The sequence below is a fragment of the Eleutherodactylus coqui genome, chromosome 4 (genome assembly GCF_035609145.1).
Source record: "Eleutherodactylus coqui strain aEleCoq1 chromosome 4, aEleCoq1.hap1, whole genome shotgun sequence".
Classification (NCBI taxonomy): domain Eukaryota; kingdom Metazoa; phylum Chordata; class Amphibia; order Anura; family Eleutherodactylidae; genus Eleutherodactylus; species Eleutherodactylus coqui.
The window spans coordinates 276,174,872-276,194,570 of record NC_089840.1 but is presented as its reverse complement, the minus strand read 5'-3'; the positions used below and the strand labels follow the sequence as shown (position 1 = coordinate 276,194,570).

Genomic DNA, 19,699 nt, shown 5'->3' with positions numbered 1-19,699 from the left:
GCGGAACGTCATCCAGATTTCCGAAGTTGCATAGTATGCCAGCCATTTCGCATCATCCTTAGCCCTGAGTTCCTCCATGTAGCAAATTTCATCTAAGGCTGTCGCCCAGCTCAGGCGAGTTGGTGGGGCCTGGGATTTCCTCAGTCGAGGAATCACTGTCCTCATAACCAGAAGGAAAAATCGTAGAACATCTCTTTTGCTGTCTGCCTTAGAGCCTGGTAGAATCGATAACAAGGCGATTTCAAGAGTAAGCACCAGTGTACTCCTTTTCAGGCTGTTATACAGGGTCACTATTTCCGACCACATACCTATAATGTCTGGGCAAGACCACCAGATGTGTGAAATCGAGCCGACCCCTCCAAACACCTCCAGCATCTGTTTGACAATCCTGGATACATCCTAGCTAAGCGGTCAGGTGTACGATACCATCTTGTTAAGAGCTTGTAATTTAGCTTTTAGTGTCTGCCTGAAGCTGACATTTTGTGTGTTAGGGTGAGGGCTTCGATCCACTCCCTGTCTGACAGGGAATGACCCTGCTCGTCTCCCAATGACTTCTGAACCGCACCCTAGAGTCCTGTGCTTCCCTGGTGACCAACAGGCTATAGACCGCAGAGATCTCGCCCCTCAAGTCTCGAGGAGAAGAGGACAACTCCTCGAAAGGCGTGAGCGGAGCAGTCAATTCCGTAAGTGAACCCTGACTCTGTATGAAGTGGCGCACTTGTAGGTATTGGAACCATGCACCTGCTAAGGATCCACTGTCTCCCAAAAGCTCAGCTAGCGATTTAATTCCGTCTGTTTGTACAACATCTTTAAAGGGGTTGTCTCGCGAAATCAAGTGGGGTTATACACTTCTGTATGGCCATATTAATGCACTTTGTAATATACATCGTGCATTAAATATGAGCCATACAGAAGTTATTCACTTACCTGCTCCGTTGCTAGCGTCCCCGTCGCCATGGTTCTGTCTAATTTCAGTGTCTTCTTGCTTTTTTAGACGCGCTTGCGCAGATGGGTCTTCTCCCTTTGGCTCGGCTCGACAGCATCGGTGTTTTGGCTCCGCCCCCTTGTACGCGTCATCGTGTAGCTCCGCCCCATGACGTGTGCCGGTTCCAGCCTCCTGATTGGCTGGAATCGGCACGTGACGGGGCGGAGCTACGTGATGATGCGTACAAGGGGCGGAGCCAAAACGCCGATGCTGTCGAGCCGAAGGGAGAAGACCCATCTGCGCAAGCGCGTCTAAAAAAGCAAGAAGACACCGAAATTAGACGTAACCATGGCGACGGGGACGCTAGCAACGGAGCAGGTAAGTGAATAACTTCTGTATGGCTCATATTTAATGCACGATGTATATTACAAAGTGCATTAATATGGCCATACAGAAGTGTATAACCCCACTTGATTTCACGAGACAACCCCTTTAATTCTAGGGGTACGCGTCCCTAGTCTGTCTAGAAGTGGTAGACCCATTTCTCCCAGTGGGAAGTTCGGGTTCCCCACCAATGGGGTCCATGGCCAGGAGCAGTTATTAGGCCACTTTGCAGGGCAAAACCATCCCATATCTTCAGAAGAGAGCCCATGAGGGGCGACACCCTCACCCCGCGTCGTTCCAGTCCCCCCCTAAGCCAGAAGAGACCTTTTGCTCCGCCTGTGGCTGAAGCCTGCTCCAATTCAACCCAGAGTTTGGAGGTCTGCCTGTGTAGTAGATCCACTACCGTCTTGCCAATTGTAGCTCTGTAATAGAGAAGCATGTCTGGTAGACCTGTTCCCCCATTTTCCTTCCGCTGGGTGAGGAGTTTGTAGCTCAAACGTGGTCTAGACCCGCCCCAGACGAAGCATGTGACTGCACTTCTCATCTTAAGGAAAACTTTTCGTGGGATTTGGATGGGAAGGGTTTGAAAGAGGTACAAGAATTTAGGCAGCGAGTTCATTTTAATAGTGTTAATTCTCCCAAACCATGAAAGAGTTAATGGACGCCACTTTTCCAAGTCTTTCACTAATGAGGAAAACAACGGTTCATAATTTAGGTAAAATAATTGTTCGGGATCAGGGGATAACATGACCCCTAGATATTTAATATGGTCTTCACGCCAGTTCAATGGAAAGAGAGGTTTAATCTGTGTGATATCTTATGGTTGGAGCATTATGTTCAAAATTTCAGACTTATGCATGTTGATTTTAAAGTTGCTAACTCGGCTGTACTCATCAAACTCTTGTAGGACAGCCAGCAGGGCCCTCTGCGGGTTTGTGATGTATATTAAAAGATCGTCAGCGAACAAGGCTACTTTATGCTCTGCGTGTGCTATTTTGTAACCCTGTATTTCTCCATTTGCCGAATCGCATTAGCTAGGGATTCCATTACTAGAATGTACAGTGTCGCAGATAACGGGCATCCCTGCTGTGTTCCGTTCCTGATGTTAATTGGGTTGGAGAGTTTCCCGTTAACTCATACCTGTGGTGAGGAGTTTTCAAATAGTGCCATTATCCAACTCCGCAATCTATTCCCTAGACCTATCTTTCGTAGGGTAGCCTCCAAGAATTTCCAGCTGACGCAGTGGAACGCCTTCTCGGCATTGACTGAGAGGAGGCATAAAGGGTTATGACATCCGGGCTCTGCCTATTAGGGATAACGTCCGTATTGTGTTGTCTCTGGATTCCCATGGAAGGACGAATCCCACCTGATCTCTGTGTATAAGTTTGGGGACAAGAGGCTGCAGGCACATGACAGAGGGTTCCTCCCAGGTTTCAGTATAATTATAATAGTTGCCTGTAATGCTTGATGTGGAAATGGACATTCCCTCGAAACCACGTTGAAAGCTTCGCAGAGTAGCAGCGCTATAAGGTCCCCACATGTTCTGTAGAACCTAGATCCTGATGTAGCGCCTCGGCTTCCTCCTAGGGAATAGCTTCCGGGGCATATCTAAGGAAGTATTCGTCGATCAGGTTTGACGAATTAGTTGGGACATCGTCTATGGAGGGATTAATATTCTACAGCTAGTTGCGTAAACTTTCCCTTTGTTCGTTGAGTTCATTGTGAGGATGTAAGATCGGCTCTCGCGGGGATTCAGGGATCTTGCTAACCAGCTACTACACTTGCTGCCATATTCATAGAACCCTCCTTTAATTTTGGCCCTCATGCACAGGTGCGCCTGATCTAATAACGCCAGAATCTGCTGGCGTATGGACAAAATTTTAGCATTTAGGAGAGGGGGCGTGTCTGATTTGTTAGCCTGCTCTATTTTATCCAATTGATCAAACAGCTCCGTCGACTTGCTAGACCTCAATTTTTTGAGTCTCACTCCATGGGATATAAAGATACCCCGCAGAACACATTTAAGGGCTTCCTATTTAACGGGTGAAGGTGTCGTGTCCATCCGGTGGGTATCCATAAGAGTTTGGATTGCCTGTCGAACCTCCCCTGGACAACATGCGTCTCCCAACAAATTGTCATTAAGTCTCCATGAGTTGATCCCTCCGGCCGGGCTGTGTCCCATCAAGGCTCCATAAACAGGTGCATGGTCGACTACAAAAAGAGCCCTATAGAGCTTCTAGGGCTCAGATCCAGAAGACCGAGTGATATGAATATATAGTCCAACCTGCCGTAACTGTTATGTGCAGTGGAGTGATGGCTGTAGTCCCTGACCTCCGGATGGAGCGTCCTCCAGAGGTCAACGAGTTGCAGCTCAGTTAGTCGCCTACGCAGGGCTACCAGGGAGGCACTGGACTTACCCGCAGACGTATCTAGACCTGAGTCCAAGGCAAGGTTGAGGTCCCCTCCAAGCACGATGCTGGATCCCGCAGCAAACTGTGCCAATTCTCCCAGCAGCTGATATGCGAATGTGGCCTGACCTGTATTGGGAGAATAAATGTTAGCCACAGTCAAGATACGATGTCCCAGTTCTAATTTAAGAAATAAATATCTGCCCTCGGGATCTACTCTTGAGGCTATTAAATTGTGTGGAAGGCTCCTGTGAATAGCCACCGATACGCCGCAGGCCTTTTTTTCGGGGTGGACACTGTGATACCATTTGGTAAAGTATTTGTTGGATCTCTCGGGAAGGTGATCGCGTTTGTAAAGCGTCTCCTGGAAGAGAGCAATCAGGACACGCTTTTTATGCATGTGTGCCAGAATCTGGCCTCTCTTTGCAGGGCTGTTCAGACCTCTGACATTGAACGTGCAAAATGAAAGGTTATCTACGATATGAGGTAGATAAACTGCTAAACAAATGTGTTAAACAAGTAAAGTTGAGGCAAGCGGAAGTTCAATAAAATAAGCTTCTGGTTTAGAACTAAGTATTGAGGTCTATGGAACATTTTATCAAGGAACATGAAGCACACCAAAGCGTCTTGAAACAGGTGACACAGATGACTAGTGTCAGACCGCGGAGTGTCTATGTAAAGGAAAACAGAATATACGGTCTTGTTTAGTCCTCCCTCATGGCGGCGGATGAGAAGTGTGGCTTTTGTTGTTTTGGCGTCTTGGCCTAGCCTCCTGCCACCACTCTCTGGGAACCGTGGTGGGGAGCGCCGGGATATGTGGCCAATCTGGTATCGTTACCATAGGAAGTTCTAAAGTTCCTAGGAACTTGGGCAGGTCCGCTGGTGCTCTGAATATCGCTGTTCTGCCATTCCTTGATGCAATAAGCTGGATTGGATATCCCCATCTGTACAATATGTCGTTGGTCCGGAGCACATCTAGGATCGGTCTTACTGCTCTGCGTGGTTGCAGAGTGCGCCTCGCCAGGTCTGGGAAAACGGCTATAGGAGTGCCGTTATGAGTAAGGGATTCTTTCCTTTTCAAGATTGCTTCCTTATCTTTAAGGAAGTGTATATGACACAAGACATCCCTTGGTCTGTCCGGGTCATCTGGTCTGGGACCTAGAGTTCTGTGGATGCAGTCTATCTCAACCTATCTGTCGGCACCTCGCTGCAGTAGTGAGCTGAAAAAATTACGCACCCAGTCCTCTAATTGGGAGGCGGAGACTTCCTCCGAGAGACCCCTCAGCCTTAGATTATTACGTCTATGTGGGACAAGATGTCAGCTAGTTGTAGAGCCTGGGCGTTTATGGTCTGACTGTGAGCGTCGAGTACGGAGAGAATCTCGTCCTGAGAGGCTTCAACTGTATTTAAGCGATTGCCCATATGTTTGATTTCGTGCTGGATCAGGGACAGCGCTTCTTTGTTTGAGGCTTCCAGCCGTTGAAAGTCCCTTTTTGTCGGGAGAGCTCTCAAATGGCTTTTCCAGTCCCACTCATGATCAGAGATGGGACTGCTATAGAATGGGGCACAAATAGCAGAAGTTGCGGTAGCTGCATGTCCTCTCAAGGGTGCATGTTGTGCAGTACTACTACTCCCCTCAGGGGATGTGGACTGTACATATATTGGCCTCTTGTGCAGTGGTGTCTGGTTATTGCAGGTATCCCTCCTGGGTACCTGCTGCAGCCCTGAGTCTCTGAGGCAGCCAGCATCATCACTAGCTGGCTCCTGGGATGCAACTGCCTGTAACACAGTGAGTTGGCTCATGGGTGCCTGCTGGGGAGTACTGCTGCCCTGTTCCTGTAGTGTGGGAGCCCTGATTGTGTGGGGAGACTTATCTGGCTCCTTGCTGTGAGGTGTCCTGGAGTCCCCCGTTCCGCTCTTCTCACTGCCGCCGCTGGTAATGCAAGGGCCGGGTGCACGTGTCCCGGCTTCATCTTGTTACCAGGAGCTGAGGGAGCTGTCACTCCGAAGAAGCGGTGTATGGTTGGCGGCTCCTCCTCTGCCACTGCCTGCCGGTGCCTCTTCTTTTCCCCATATAGCCTCGGGGATCGCTTGGAACCTCTTCTCCTCACTGGAAGTAGGTCAGTTGCGGTGATGGCGACAGGAGCTAGGCCAGTTCGATGCCTACTCCGCCATCCGCAAGCCATGCCTCTCCTGAAACAAGAATTTTATCACTCCTCCGCTCTCATTTGCTGTGAATATCGCCTTAGACTCCACTATTTTATCTTCCCGTGTGCCTAGATCACTGTTGCCATAAGCTACAAACACAAAATTTTGAAAACATATTTTAGACACATAAGGCTTTCATGTGATGTAACATTTGTTACCATAGAAAGAAAAGAAAGAACACAAAACCAAAGACTTATCAGCACCCCCTTGTACAACTGGAGCTCTCAGCTGCTGATCTTATCCACGGCTCATACAGTTAATAAGGTTACAAAGTACAGGAACTTTTAGAAGAAAGTATCAGACATCATTCCGATTTCCTGGGAGAATACAAACACCTTCAGTTGTCATTGTTTGCCCAGGATAAACAGCACAGGAATCACAGAGAAGTGCAATGTGCTTTAGAAGGCTTATAAACAGATTCACCTCCTTTTCAAGCATTGAACATAGAGATATAAAGCCCCCATATGCTTCCATGCTTACTTTGAAAGCGAACCTGGTTCGCTGGTGCCTGCAAACTCCTCATCTAAGTGCATCCTCTATTTTTCTGTAAACCACCCACTGATCACTGGGTGAATTGCTTAATGTCGATGGATGACAGAAACTCTCATGTTTACATGCGGAACTGTTGAACCTTGATATATTGATTTACTCTCTTCAGATGCAGTATGGGTTAGACAGTGCCGTCCTCCTTGGGTAACATGAAGAGATTGGAATAGAACCCCCTGCACTGTTCTAAAGGGGAAACAGGAATAATTTCACCCTGAGAGGAGAGAGTGTGTATCGCATTAGCCAAAGCATGGGACTATGAAGGAGAAATTTGAATTCTGTAACTGAAGAAGCAATCTTTGGGTCGGGCGGAAAACTATATGGCATGGCTCAAAGAGATGACTTCCCGAACAGATATGTCTGATACTTGAGTGATTTAGGTCTCCCTGAATAGGAAAAGTCATCCCCTCGCTCTGAATGCCTTGGTTGGGGACAGCCATACACACAGAAGATTTAGTATAGGCGGACTTGGAGTATAGTGGCCAGGGACACCAGGACGGGCGCGGTTTGTAGGACAGCAAGGATTTTTTGCTATCCAAGGTCCGGGACCTTGAGAGGTCTCGGTGGGTGGGGGGGTTGGAAGTGAAGTAAGGTGGTTGTAGTGCTGGTGGTAAGAAGAAAGTGGAAGAAAGAAAGGGAGGAGAGAATACTTACCTCAGTGGAGAGAACACTCAACTAACTGCCATAGACTGTAGAGCTCCGAGACGCTAAGCTAAAACTGATTAGCTGGTTTGTGCAGGAGGTGTACAGCTGGTAGGAAGAGGTAACACTTTTTTTGCTTAGTGCCCACCTCCTAGTGGCAGTAGCTATACACATGGTCTTCAGCTGTGTCTCCCAATGCAATGGTCGAGAAATAAAGTTTTTTTATTAGTGAAAGTGAAATAGAAAAAAATCTGCAGTGGAAGAATTACATTATTTTTGGTCACTCCCAGAGAAAAATTGAATGAAAAGCTATCAAAAAGTTATATGTTCCTGAAAATGGTACCAATGCAAACTACATGTCACCCCACAAAACCGAGCCGTCACACAGTCCTATGAACGGAAGGCATTTTTTCTAAAAAAGGTATTGAATTTTTAAGCATCAGTATCACTGTACTCGTACTGACCCAGAGAATAAAGACATATCATTTTACTGCACCATGAAAACCACAGAAATGACCCCAGACCCCAAAGTGGTGCAGCTGTGGTCCTCTTCCCACTTTGCCCACTTAGAGATTTTTAAAAGCAACGCAAGTTCATGTTCCTTATGGGAACCAAAAAAACATAGTAAGAATAAATTTTTAAAATTTTACTAATAAAAGTTTAAAAAAACACCCCTTTAGCCACATTTATAATAAAATAATCTAAATAATATAACAAAAATACATATTTGGTATCGCTGCGTCCGTAAAACGCTGACCTTTCAATGTATCGCATTATCTACCTTGTACATCGAACGTCATCAGAAAAAAAAATAATAGAATTTCTCTTCTTCGGTCGCCCCGTCTCCAAGAAAAAGAGTAATAAAAAGCAATCAAAAAGTCGTATGTATACTAAAATGTTACTAACAGAAACTCCAGGACGTCTCGCACAAAATGAGCTTTGCACAATAATGTTGACGGAAAAATAAAAAGGTTATGGCAGTCAGAAGATGGGAAGAGAAAATAACATATGAAAATTAAAAATCTTGGAAAAAAATAAAAGGAGCACAAAAAAACGATATAAGTTGGCATTGCAAGAATCATACTGACCCACAGAAAATAAGATCTTGGCATTTTTGCTGCAGTTTGGACGCCGTAGAAACAAGATGCGCTCAAAGATGACGGTATTTCATTTTTTCCCATTTCCCTCCACTTACAATTTTTAAAAAGTTTTCAGTACATTATATGATACATTAAATAATACCACTGAAAACTACGAGTCATCCTGCAAACAGCAAGCCCTCAGACATACATGTCAGGGATAATAATAGAGTCATGAGTTTTCAAAACAGGAAATGAAAAAAGAGAAATGAAAAAAAGGGCTGCGTCCTTAAGGGGTTAATATGGATTTTAAAAAAGCTGCTATCTGGAGTCTCCATGTGCCGGACTGAAAGTTTTACTCTTCATGTGATTTAAATGTTCCCTTAATTCTTTGAGTAGCGAATAATGAAAACAATGCGAAGATTGTCTTTGGCTGAATAAGGGAATATACAGCTGAAACCCCGACAACACAGACTCTTCTCTACATGTAGTCTCACCTGGGGGGTCATCTGTAGGAATCCCCTCCTTACACGGCTGATCCCCCCTCACATGTGTCTCTGTAGCATCAATAGGGATCAGATCTTTCTCCAGTTTCACCAGCTGTGAAATAAATATTGTAAAAGTCATCACACAGTTGGAGAAGTCGTGTGGGAGGTTTTATATGGCCAGAAAAGGTCATTAATTAGTATGAGGAGCCGGAATGACATGACAGCAGTAGTGACCTGGCCAAATAGCTGCAGGTCTCCTGTATAACTCCAACCTGTAGCTTCTTTATTCCAACCAGAAGTCTCCAGAACCAGAAAATAGTGATAAGATGTGGAGATCTAATGTCTGCGGTCGGCTGTAATCCTGCCATCTCCAGCTTTCTCATTACACAAGTCTCAATCATATAATAAGACTGAACACAAGACCTTCCCAGACGTCCTACAGACCAGAGGGGAGATTTCATGAGACCTTCTCTCCATCTACCTGATGATCCTGTGGAAGAAGAGGCCGGGGACATCTCTCCGCTGCTGTTCTCTTACTGGATCTACCTGCAGAAAACACAGACAGCCACTGAATTCATTCTCTACATACAAATAATAAAGGCCGTGTGGATTTAGTCCTGTCTATTACCTGGTGATGAGGGGGACTGGTGGTCCTCCATCATGGCGTCCTTGTACAGATCCTTGTGTCCTTCTATATACTCCCACTCCTCCATGGAGAAATAAACAGTGACGTCCTGACACCTTATAGGAACCTGACAACACAATGATACCGTCATCACCCAGACACGTTATACCGCCATAGCGTTACTGTATAATGTCTCAGCATTCCCAGCAGCGTCACCTCTCCAGTCAGCAGCTCAATCATCTTGTTGGTGAGTTCTAGGATCTTCTGCACATTGATCTCCTCCAGTATCAGGGGGTGAGGTGGAGGCCCTGTGATTGTGCTCAGGGGTCTTCCCCATCCATCAGACACCGGGGCCTGACAGCCATCACTAGAAGTCTTCTTCACTACCGTGTAATCCTGTTTATGCGGAGATACATCCATAAATATCAATGCAGACATTCCCAGAGTCCTTCATGTCTCCAGTTATGGCCTACAATTATTAAGATTCTCCTCACATCTGTGTTCATCATCTCCGTTGTTCTACTCAGTCACAGAAGCAGAAGAATGAAATGATCAGAGTTTTGGTTCTGTTAGATGACAGACAATAATGTCCCCCAACAACCTCCAATTGCCTTATAGTAGATCTGTTGGGTTTCCATCATTCTACCAGAACAACCGGCTCTATTATTTTTCCGGCATTTATGATGAATCGGCAGTAAATCCTCTGCCGTAGATGTGACCAGAGACTGACATACATAAGAATGATGGAACGTGACGTCATCCCCAGAATCTCTCACCTCTCCTGTAAGCTGGAAGAGTATCTCTAGGGTGAGGGTGAATATACTCTCCGCCATCTTGTCCCGGTTCCTCTCCATCCTTGTCGTGTCAATCAGGAATATTATCTGATATAGAAGATATCAGCCGAGGATCCTGAATGGAGAGAAGACGAGACCATGTAAGCCACCCCAAATCTCTGGATTATAGGGGATTTAACGACAGCTATAAATAAGGGTGTATTCACACGGGCGATTTTCAGTACGATTTCTCTGCGTTGCGAGATGAACAGAAATCACACATGAAAAGAGCCATTATTTTACATGAGCGATTTTTCTCTCGGACTGACAGAGATAGAGAGATCGCAGCGTGTCCTATTCTTGGCGGATATCACTCATTATTTCCTATGTAACTGTATAAATTTGCCGCACCCTGGCGCGCTGTGTGATGTTTATATGAGGCATTGCGAATATTTTTCTATTTTTTTTTGTACAACATGCTATATTCACACACGGGAAATTTTGATGTGCAGGTGGGCAAGTTCAGTATCGGTCTGAGTTTATTGGATCAATCTTGCATGCGCCAATGTAAGTGCGGCCTATGGGTACAAATAAGGGAGATAGAATAATACTTCCACAGCGCCACCTATTGAAAGGCAGCATTTCCTCAAGCCAAAGTCAGACTTTTTATACAAGCCTTGTAACAATGATCGGGAATTAAAAGCAAAGCCAGACGCCATGTATAGACAGCTGTTTCAGGGTTTTTGCCCTTCATCAGTGTACAGAAGGAGTCTGGCTTTTCTAGTGAGAGGCCTGGGCCGGGGGTCAGAAACACTATCTTTTTTCCTTAGGGAGAGCACATAGACGAGGAGTGAGGAGACTCAAATGATGGCCTAAGGGTACATGCGCACAGATGCTTAAAAAAGTTGCGCCCGAGATCCTCGGCACTTGGCCATCCCATCCATGTGCATCCGATGTGCGGGACACCACACAGTGACAGGTACTGTTCTCAGCTGAGATTCGGACAAGAACGGGACATGCTGAAATTTATTTTCTTACTTGGGCTATTCATCCGAATAAACAAACAAGTCCACATGAATTCACCCCAATCAGATGAAAAGGCGCTTTTTTGGCTCAAGTTTTGCATCAATTTTTCGATGTAAAGATGAATGAAAAATCGTCGGTGTGCGTGTACCCTAAGGATGAGAAACACAAGAACTCGGATTTTTATTGACGACAAAATTAATATACATACATTTATATTTATGTCCCCGAAGGGAAATTGAAACAGTGATTCTATAATCGCTCTGATAATACACGGCTATACTTCTGTACTGCAGTGCATCATAGCTTATCCTAGTGATCACAGACCCGGAGCCATTGACTGGCATCCATATGCCATGGCAACCCACTCGCCCTCCACGTTTACATGGTTCTCCCATGGGGGGGCTTTCAAATGCCGCAATCAACATTGTGTCATGTAAGGGGTTAACTGCGGGCATTGATGTTCTCACCGATCCCTGCTGCTGCAGCGGGAGGCCAGCTGGGTGAGAACATCACCCAGTGTGTACATATAAGCCCCGAAGCAGGAAAGGGTTAACCAGGGGATTTATGATGCTATGAAGGCTTTGTACCATCTCCTATGTACATCCCAGACTCCCCAGAGGAGCGTTACATGGCCGCTAATCTCCTGCACCTCCCCGGGGTCTCCACAAGGGGAAGCTGTGACCCCACATACCTCCACCTGCAGCCGGACAGGAGCCGTGGGGTTGTTCTGTGCTTACAGGACCTATGATGATGTCACCATCATGTGATCAGTGTGTGGGAGGAGACAAGGGGTCACATGACCAGGTCTCTCTGCTCAGTGGATGCAGGACTCTGCTGTGTGACCTGCAGGTTATGTGTCCCATCAGGATGTATTCAGGGAGTGGATGGAGCAGAGCTGAGTGTGTGTGAGACGGAGGAGCAGAGCCGAGTGTGTGTGAGATGGAGGAGCAGAGCCGTGTGTGTGTGAGACGGAGGAACGGAGCCGAGCGTGTGTGAGACGGAGGAGCAGAGCTGAGTGTGTGGCAGATGGAGGAACAGAGCTGAGCGCGTGAGAGATGAAGGAGCGGAGCCAAGTGAGTGTGTGACAGGGGAGCGGAGACGAGCGTGTGGCAGATGGAGGAGCGGAGCCGTGCGTGTGGGAGACGGAGGAGCGGAGCCGAGCGTGTGGGAGACGGAGGAGCGGAGCCGTGCGTGTGGGAGACGGAGGAGCGGAGCCGAGCGTGTGGGAGACGGAGGAGCGGAGCCGAGCGTGTGGGAGACGGAGGAGCGGAGCCGAGCGTGTGGGAGACGGAGGAGCGGAGCCGAGCGTGTGGGAGACGGAGGAGCGGAGCCGAGCGTGTGGGAGACGGAGGAGCGGAGCCGTGCGCGTGGGAGACGGAGGAGCGGAGCCGTGCGCGTGCGAGACGGAGGAGCGGAGCCGTGCGCGTGCGAGACGGAGGAGCGGAGCCGTGCGCGTGCGAGACGGAGGAGCGGAGCCGTGCGCGTGCGAGACGGAGGAGCGGAGCCGTGCGCGTGCGAGACGGAGGAGCGGAGCCGAGCGTGTGCGAGACGGAGGAGCGGAGCCGAGCGAGTGTGAGACGGAGGAGCGGAGCCGTGCGCGTGCGAGACGGAGGAGCGGAGCCGTGCGCGTGCGAGACGGAGGAGCGGAGACGAGCGCGTGCGAGACGGAGGAGCGGAGACGAGCGCGTGCGAGACGGAGGTGCGGAGACGAGCGCGTGCGAGACGGAGGTGCGGAGACGAGCGCGTGCGAGACGGAGGAGCGGAGACGAGCGCGTGCGACACGGAGGAGCGGAGACGAGCGCGTGCGAGACGGAGGAGCGGAGACGAGCGCGTGCGAGACGGAGGAGCGGAGACGAACGCGTGCGAGACGGCGGAGCGGAGCCATGCGTGTGGGAGACGGCGGAGCCGTGCGTGTGGGAGACGGCGGAGCGGAGCCGTGCGTGTGGGAGACGGCGGAGCGGAGCCGAGCGTTGGTGTGCTATGGAGGAGCGTGTAATGTACATGTGGGGGGCTATATATGTGTGTATAATGTATATACTGCGGCTTGTTGGCCATGACAGTGTTGCGGTTTGTTAGCCATGATGTGGAGGCTGACTGGTCGCTCGGCTCCTATGCAGGTTGCTGCTGACACTCTGTGAGGGGTTTCCTGCTGCTGTCGGCACCCATATAGATGCATGTTGGTATTTCCCTCAGTCCCCCTCCTCCTCTGAGAGGTTTATTAGATGGTTTCTCCTCTGGTCCATCAGCAGGTACGGACGGCTGTATATCCTCTGTACTGCACCTTTCTTTCTCTGTTATTCCTACCCTCTGCTATTCCTATAGTAAAAACACCTGTGGCAATGTCAGAGGCACTAACAATAATTACATCACCTGTGCAATACTGAGGATATCTAGAAAACTTGACCTGTTTGGGATCCTAAGGACTGGAGTTGAGAAACACCTCCCTGTTAAGGGCCAGACCCTCATGCCCAGCTCTTCATCTGCCTCCTGACTTAACGCTCACCTCCTCCCTTGGCCTAACATGACTCTCAGACAAACGCGCTTCATCTGGCGGTGCTCTAGGGGCGCCGAACGGCTGTGAAGAAAATCAGAGCCGAGCGTGCGAGACGGAGGAGCAGAGCCGAGTGTGTGTGAGACGGAGGAGCAGAGCCGAGTGTGTGTGAGACGGAGGAGCGGAGCCGAGCGTGTGTGAGATGGAGGAGCGGAGCCGAGCGTGTGTGAGACGGAGGAGCGGAGCCGAGCGTGTGTGAGACGGAGGAGCGGAGCCGAGCGTGTGTGAGACGGAGGAGCGGAGCCGAGCGTGTGTGAGACGGAGGAGCGGAGCCGAGCGTGTGTGAGACGGAGGAGCGGAGCCGAGCGTGTGTGAGACGGAGGAGCGGAGCCGAGCGTGTGTGAGACGGAGGAGCGGAGCCGAGCGTGTGTGAGACGGAGGAGCGGAGCCGAGCGTGTGTGAGACGGAGGAGCGGAGCCGAGCGTGTGTGAGACGGAGGAGCGGAGCCGAGCGTGTGTGAGACGGAGGAGCGGAGCCGAGCGTGTGTGAGACGGAGGAGCGGAGCCGAGCGTGTGTGAGACGGAGGAGCGGAGCCGAGCGTGTGTGAGACGGAGGAGCGGAGCCGAGCGTGTGTGAGACGGAGGAGCGGAGCCGAGCGTGTGTGAGACGGAGGAGCGGAGCCGAGCGTGTGTGAGACGGAGGAGCGGAGCCGAGCGTGTGTGAGACGGAGGAGCGGAGCCGAGCGTGTGTGAGACGGAGGAGCGGAGCCGAGCGTGTGTGAGACGGAGGAGCGGAGCCGAGCGTGTGTGAGACGGAGGAGCGGAGCCGAGCGTGTGTGAGACGGAGGAGCGGAGCTGAGCGTGTGTGAGATGGAGGAGCAGAGCTGAGCGTGTGTGACAGGGGAGCGGAGATGAGCGTGTGGCAGATGGAGGAGCGGAGCCGTGAGTGTGGGAGACGGAGGTGCGGAGACGAGCGTGTGGGAGACGGAGGTGCGGAGACGAGCGTGTGCGAGACGGAGGTGCGGAGACGAGCGCGTGCGAGACGGAGGAGCGGAGACGAGCGCGTGCGAGACGGAGGTGCGGAGACGAGCGCGTGCGAGACGGAGGTGCGGAGACGAGCGCGTGCGAGACGGAGGTGCGGAGACGAGCGCGTGCGAGACGGAGGTGCGGAGACGAGCGCGTGCGAGACGGAGGTGCGGAGACGAGCGCGTGCGAGACGGAGGAGCGGAGACGAGCGCGTGCGAGACGGAGGAGCGGAGCCGAGCGTGTGTGAGACGGAGGAGCAGAGCTGAGCGTGTGTGAGATGGAGGAGCAGAGCTGAGCGTGTGTGACAGGGGAGCGGAGATGAGCGTGTGGCAGATGGAGGAGCGGAGCCGTGAGTGTGGGAGACGGAGGTGCGGAGACGAGCGTGTGGGAGACGGAGGTGCGGAGACGAGCGTGTGCGAGACGGAGGTGCGGAGACGAGCGTGTGCGAGACGGAGGTGCGGAGACGAGCGTGTGCGGGACGGAGGAGCGGAGACGAGCGTGTGCGGGACGGAGGAGCGGAGACGAGCGTGTGCGGGACGGAGGAGCGGAGACGAGCGTGTGCGGGACGGAGGAGCGGAGACGAGCGTGTGCGGGACGGAGGAGCGGAGACGAGCGTGTGCGGGACGGAGGAGCGGAGACGAGCGTGTGCGGGACGGAGGAGCGGAGACGAGCGTGTGCGGGACGGAGGAGCGGAGACGAGCGTGTGCGGGACGGAGGAGCGGAGACGAGCGTGTGCGGGACGGAGGAGCGGAGACGAGCGTGTGCGGGACGGAGGAGCGGAGACGAGCGTGTGCGGGACGGAGGAGCGGAGACGAGCGTGTGCGGGACGGAGGAGCGGAGACGAGCGTGTGCGAGTCGGAGGAGCAGAGACGAGCGTGTGCGAGATGGAGGAGCGGAGACGAGCGTGTGCGAGACGGAGGAGCGGAGACGAGCGTGTGCGAGACGGAGGAGCGGAGCCGTGCGTGTGGGAGACGGCGGAGCCGAGCGTTGGTGTGCGATGGAGGAGCGTGTAATGTACATGTGGGGGGCTATATATGTGTGTATAATGTATATACTGCGGCTTGTTGGCCATGACAGTGTTGCGGTTTGTTAGCCACGATGTGGAGGCTGACTGGTCGCTCGGCTCCTATGCAGGTTGCTGGTGACACTCTGTGAGGGGTTTCCTGCTGCTGTCGGCACCCATATAGATGCATGTTGGTATTTCCCTCAGTCCCCCTCCTCCTCTGAGAGGTTTATTAGATGGTTTCTCCTCTGGTCCATCAGCAGGTACGGACGGCCATATATTCTCTGTACTGCACCTTTCTTTCTCTGTTATTCCTACCCTCTGCTATTCCTATAGTAAAAACACCAGTGGCAATGTCAGAGGCACTAACAATAATTACATCACCTGTGCAATACTGAGGATATCTAGAAAACTTGACCTGTTTGGGATCCTAAGGACTGGAGTTGAGAAACACCTCCCTGTTAAGGGCCAGACCCTCATGCCCAGCTCCTCATCTGCCTCCTGACTTTTAACGCTCACCTCCTCCCTTGGCCTAACATGACTCTCAGACAAACGCGCTTCATCTGGCAGTGCTCTAGGGGCGCCGAACGGCTGTGAAGAAAATCAAAGCTGCCCACAGACTTCCTCCATTTCAAAGTTATGTTTATTGTTCAAAAAGTTTTTTATTGGGTTTCCAAGTCACATTAACATTAAATTGTTTGTTTCTCACTGGATCTATTTCCATTAAGTGTGGACAAATAACGTTTTGTGAAAAGAAATACCATGAACTATCTAACTGTCAGAGTATAAAAGTGAAAGTTAAACAGGGAGTAAAAGTTAAAGGGGTTGTCCCGCGCCGAAACGGGTTTTTTTTTTTTTTCAATAGCCCCCCCGTTCGGCGCGAGACAAACCCGATGCAGGGGTTAAAAAAGAAAACCGGATAGTGCTTACCTGAATCCCCACGCTCCGGTGACTTCTTACTTACCTGGTGAAGATGGCCGCCGGGATTTTCACCCTCGGTGGACCGCAGGTCTTCTGTGCGGTCCATTGCCGATTCCAGCCTCCTGATTGGCTGGAATCGGCACGTGATGGGGCGGTGCTACGAGGAGCCGCTCTCCGGCACGAGCGGCCCCATTCAGAAAAGAAGAAGACCGGACTGCGGCGATTAGACGCTGAAAATTAGACGGCACCATGGAGACGAGGACACTAGCAACGGAACAGGTAAATGAATAACTTCTGTATGGCTCATAATGCACAATGTACATTACAAAGTGCATTAATATGGCCATACAGAAGTGTATACCCCCACTTTGTTTCGCGGGACAACCCCTTTAAGTGAAAGACAGGTAAGAGGGTTGGAAGGTGGGGTGATGGGGGGAGGGAGGTGGGAAGTGCCCCCGGAATCGCAGGAACAGCTTTCAATTAACACAGCGTAGACAATGGGAGTTGTAGGTATTAGTTTTGTCAGGGAAATTTCTGCGTACAGCACCAATCAGGCCCACCCCACTTGCCCCGCTGCCGGCGGTAAAGAAGAAAACACCACACACGGAAGTCTGGTATAGCTCCTCACACGGGGACATGACTGCGCAGTTTATTACAGATTACATGGGATCTTATACCCTTTGGTCTCATAACTAGGAATGGGTGATGGGCTCATTGGCTCAAATTCACCGCATAACCATATATGGGAAGTCCGGATTTCCGGCTGAGACAGTGAAAGCTATGTACGTAGTTGAACAGTCGTTATCTTGATACGGCGCCTCCGGGAAAACAGCCAAGCACGCGGCCTTCGTCCGATTCTTTTTGCTGTGTTTAAAATACATTTTGTCTTCGCCTTGCAAGGCTTTTGGAATATCTGATATAAGGCGAAGTATTAAGTTTTTCATAGAATTAGTACATATGAGAATAAAGTTAGTATACATATAAAAAGAAAGGCACATAACTATATCTATATAAATGTATATATTCCAGTGTTTTCTTTTCTATCTACAAGGATATATATGTTTCCTTCTCAGTTTGGAACAACGCCTGATTGGAGCCATATCTTCAGGTCCTTTGAGTTGCGGAAAAGTATCCAGGCTGACCAGGTTGAGTAGTATTTTTCTCTTTTATTCTCGTTGTGTGCGATTATTTCTTCCATTTGGGCTATGTGGTCCATAGTTTCCAGCCATAAGATTCTCGTGGGGGGTGAGGAAGATTTCCAGAGCCTTGGAATGATTTGTCTCATAGCTATTAGGAAGAATTTAAGTGGGTTTTTTTTGTTTTTAGCTATGGAGCCAGGGAGAATAGATAACAGGGCCGCTTCCGGTGTGAGGACCACCGAGTCTCTAAAGATCGTGTTATAGAGGATTATTATATCACCCCAGAGGGGAGATATCAGAGGGCAGTCCCACCATATATGAAGGAAGCTGCCTTTTCCTTGGGAGCAGCGCCAGCAGGTGTCTGGAGTTATATTTTGGCCAAACTTGTGGGAGTTCTATACCACTGAGATAATAGCTTGTAGTTAGTTTCCTGGAGTTTGGATGAGATTGTAAGGGTGTGTGTTAATGTAAAGGATCTAAGCCAGTCCTCTTCTGAGAAAGATTTCCCTAGTTCCCTCTCCCAGTTCCCCACGTATCTAATTGTATTGTTGTGAGTCTCTGCCCACACAAGGAGGTGGTAGATCACTGAGACCCCTGATTTGATTGGCGTGAGAGACACACAGAGTTGTTCGAACTGGGAGAGAGGAGACCGGAGGGCATCCATAGTTACCTGGGATTGAATAAAGTGCCTTATCTGAAGGTATTGTAGCCATCTCCCAGGTCTGGTAGCCCCACTGCCAAGGATCTCATTTATATGGCAAACTCCTAAGGAGGAGATGACATCTCTGACCCGCAGTGTAGAACCGATCTCCCCGGGTTGCTGGGGGAGCCCCTCGAACATCAGGGGGAAATCTGGGTTTCCAGTTAGAGGGGTGAGAGGGCCCGGTCTAGATATCAGGCCAAGACGAGTCGCAAAACCAATCCAGATGTCCAGAAGCCGACTTATAAAAGGTGACATTGATGGAACTTTGCGGGACGTTGTTGGTGAAAGCCAGAATGAGCCCGTTAGTTGTGAGGGGATGTTCTCATATTCGAGTTCGACCCAGAGCTTGGATGATCTGTTATGTAGAATATCTAGGATACAGTTGCAAATGGAGGCCTTGTGGTATAAAACGTAACTGGGAAGACCCGCTCCTCCAGCTTTCTTTTGACGTATAAGGGTCTTGAATTTCACTCGTGGTCTAGAGCCCCCCCCAAACAAAGTCTCGGGTTATCTAACGAATCCTATCAAAGTAAGTTTTGGGTAACTTTAGTGGAAGGGTTGTGAAGAGATATAGGAATTTGGGAAGTGAGTCCATTTTTAGGGCGCTAATTCTCCCAAACCAGGAAATAGTGAGGGGGCGCCATTTTTAAATATCTTTCCTAAAGTTAGCCAGGATTGGTTTGTAGTTTAAGTCGAAGAGGTTATTGGGGTCACTGGCCAGGTTAATCCCTAGGTACTTGATGTGATCGTCTTTCCACTTTAGAGCAAAGGAAGCTTTGAGATTTGAAACTTCATCTGGTGAAATGGTTATGTTTAAAATCTCAGATTTATGGGTATTAATTTTAAAGTTGCTAATCCGGCCGAAGCGCCTAAGCTCTGATAAGGCTACTGGTAGGGCAACCCTCGGATTAGTAAAATACATCAGAAGGTCGTCCACAAACAGAGCGAGTTTATGCTCAGATGTGCCTGTTTTATATCCTTGGATATCGGGATTGTTCCTGAGGGTGTTGACCAGAGATTCCATCACCAGGACATATAGGAAGGGGGACAGTGGGCAACCCTGTCTTGTTCCATTATTAATCTTTAGTGGGGTGGAGAAAGAGCCGTTTATTCTGATATACGCTGTGGGGTTGTGGTTAAGAGCCTAGGTCCTATTCCTATTTTTCTGAGGGTTGCTTCTAGGAAGCCCCAGTGCACTCTATCAAACACTTTTTCAGTGTCTATTGACAGGAGGCACAGGGGGCTTCCTGCAAGACGGGCTCGCGAGATTAAAGAGATCGATCTTATTGTGTTGTCTTTCGCTTCCCGTCCTG

At 49.8% G+C, this 19,699-nt stretch overlaps 1 protein-coding gene across 2 annotated transcripts in view; it reads right to left on the bottom strand.

Moving 5' to 3' along the window:
* LOC136624355 (zinc finger protein 300-like) overlaps positions 1-19,699 on the bottom strand; it is a 56,615-nt gene that overhangs the window by 3,802 nt on the left and 33,114 nt on the right. The window contains exons 1-3 of one of the 2 annotated variants that reach the window (XM_066598310.1): positions 9,162-9,316; positions 8,690-8,792; positions 3,727-5,910 (exon numbers count right to left, since the gene is read on the bottom strand). The exons of the other annotated variant lie outside the window; for it this stretch is intronic. Coding sequence (XP_066454407.1) covers positions 3,727-4,117 — 391 coding nt within the window. The 5' untranslated portion in view covers positions 4,118-5,910; positions 8,690-8,792; positions 9,162-9,316. Of the gene's footprint in view, positions 1-3,726; positions 5,911-8,689; positions 8,793-9,161; positions 9,317-19,699 lie in introns of those variants that run through there. 2 annotated transcript variants of the gene reach the window in all.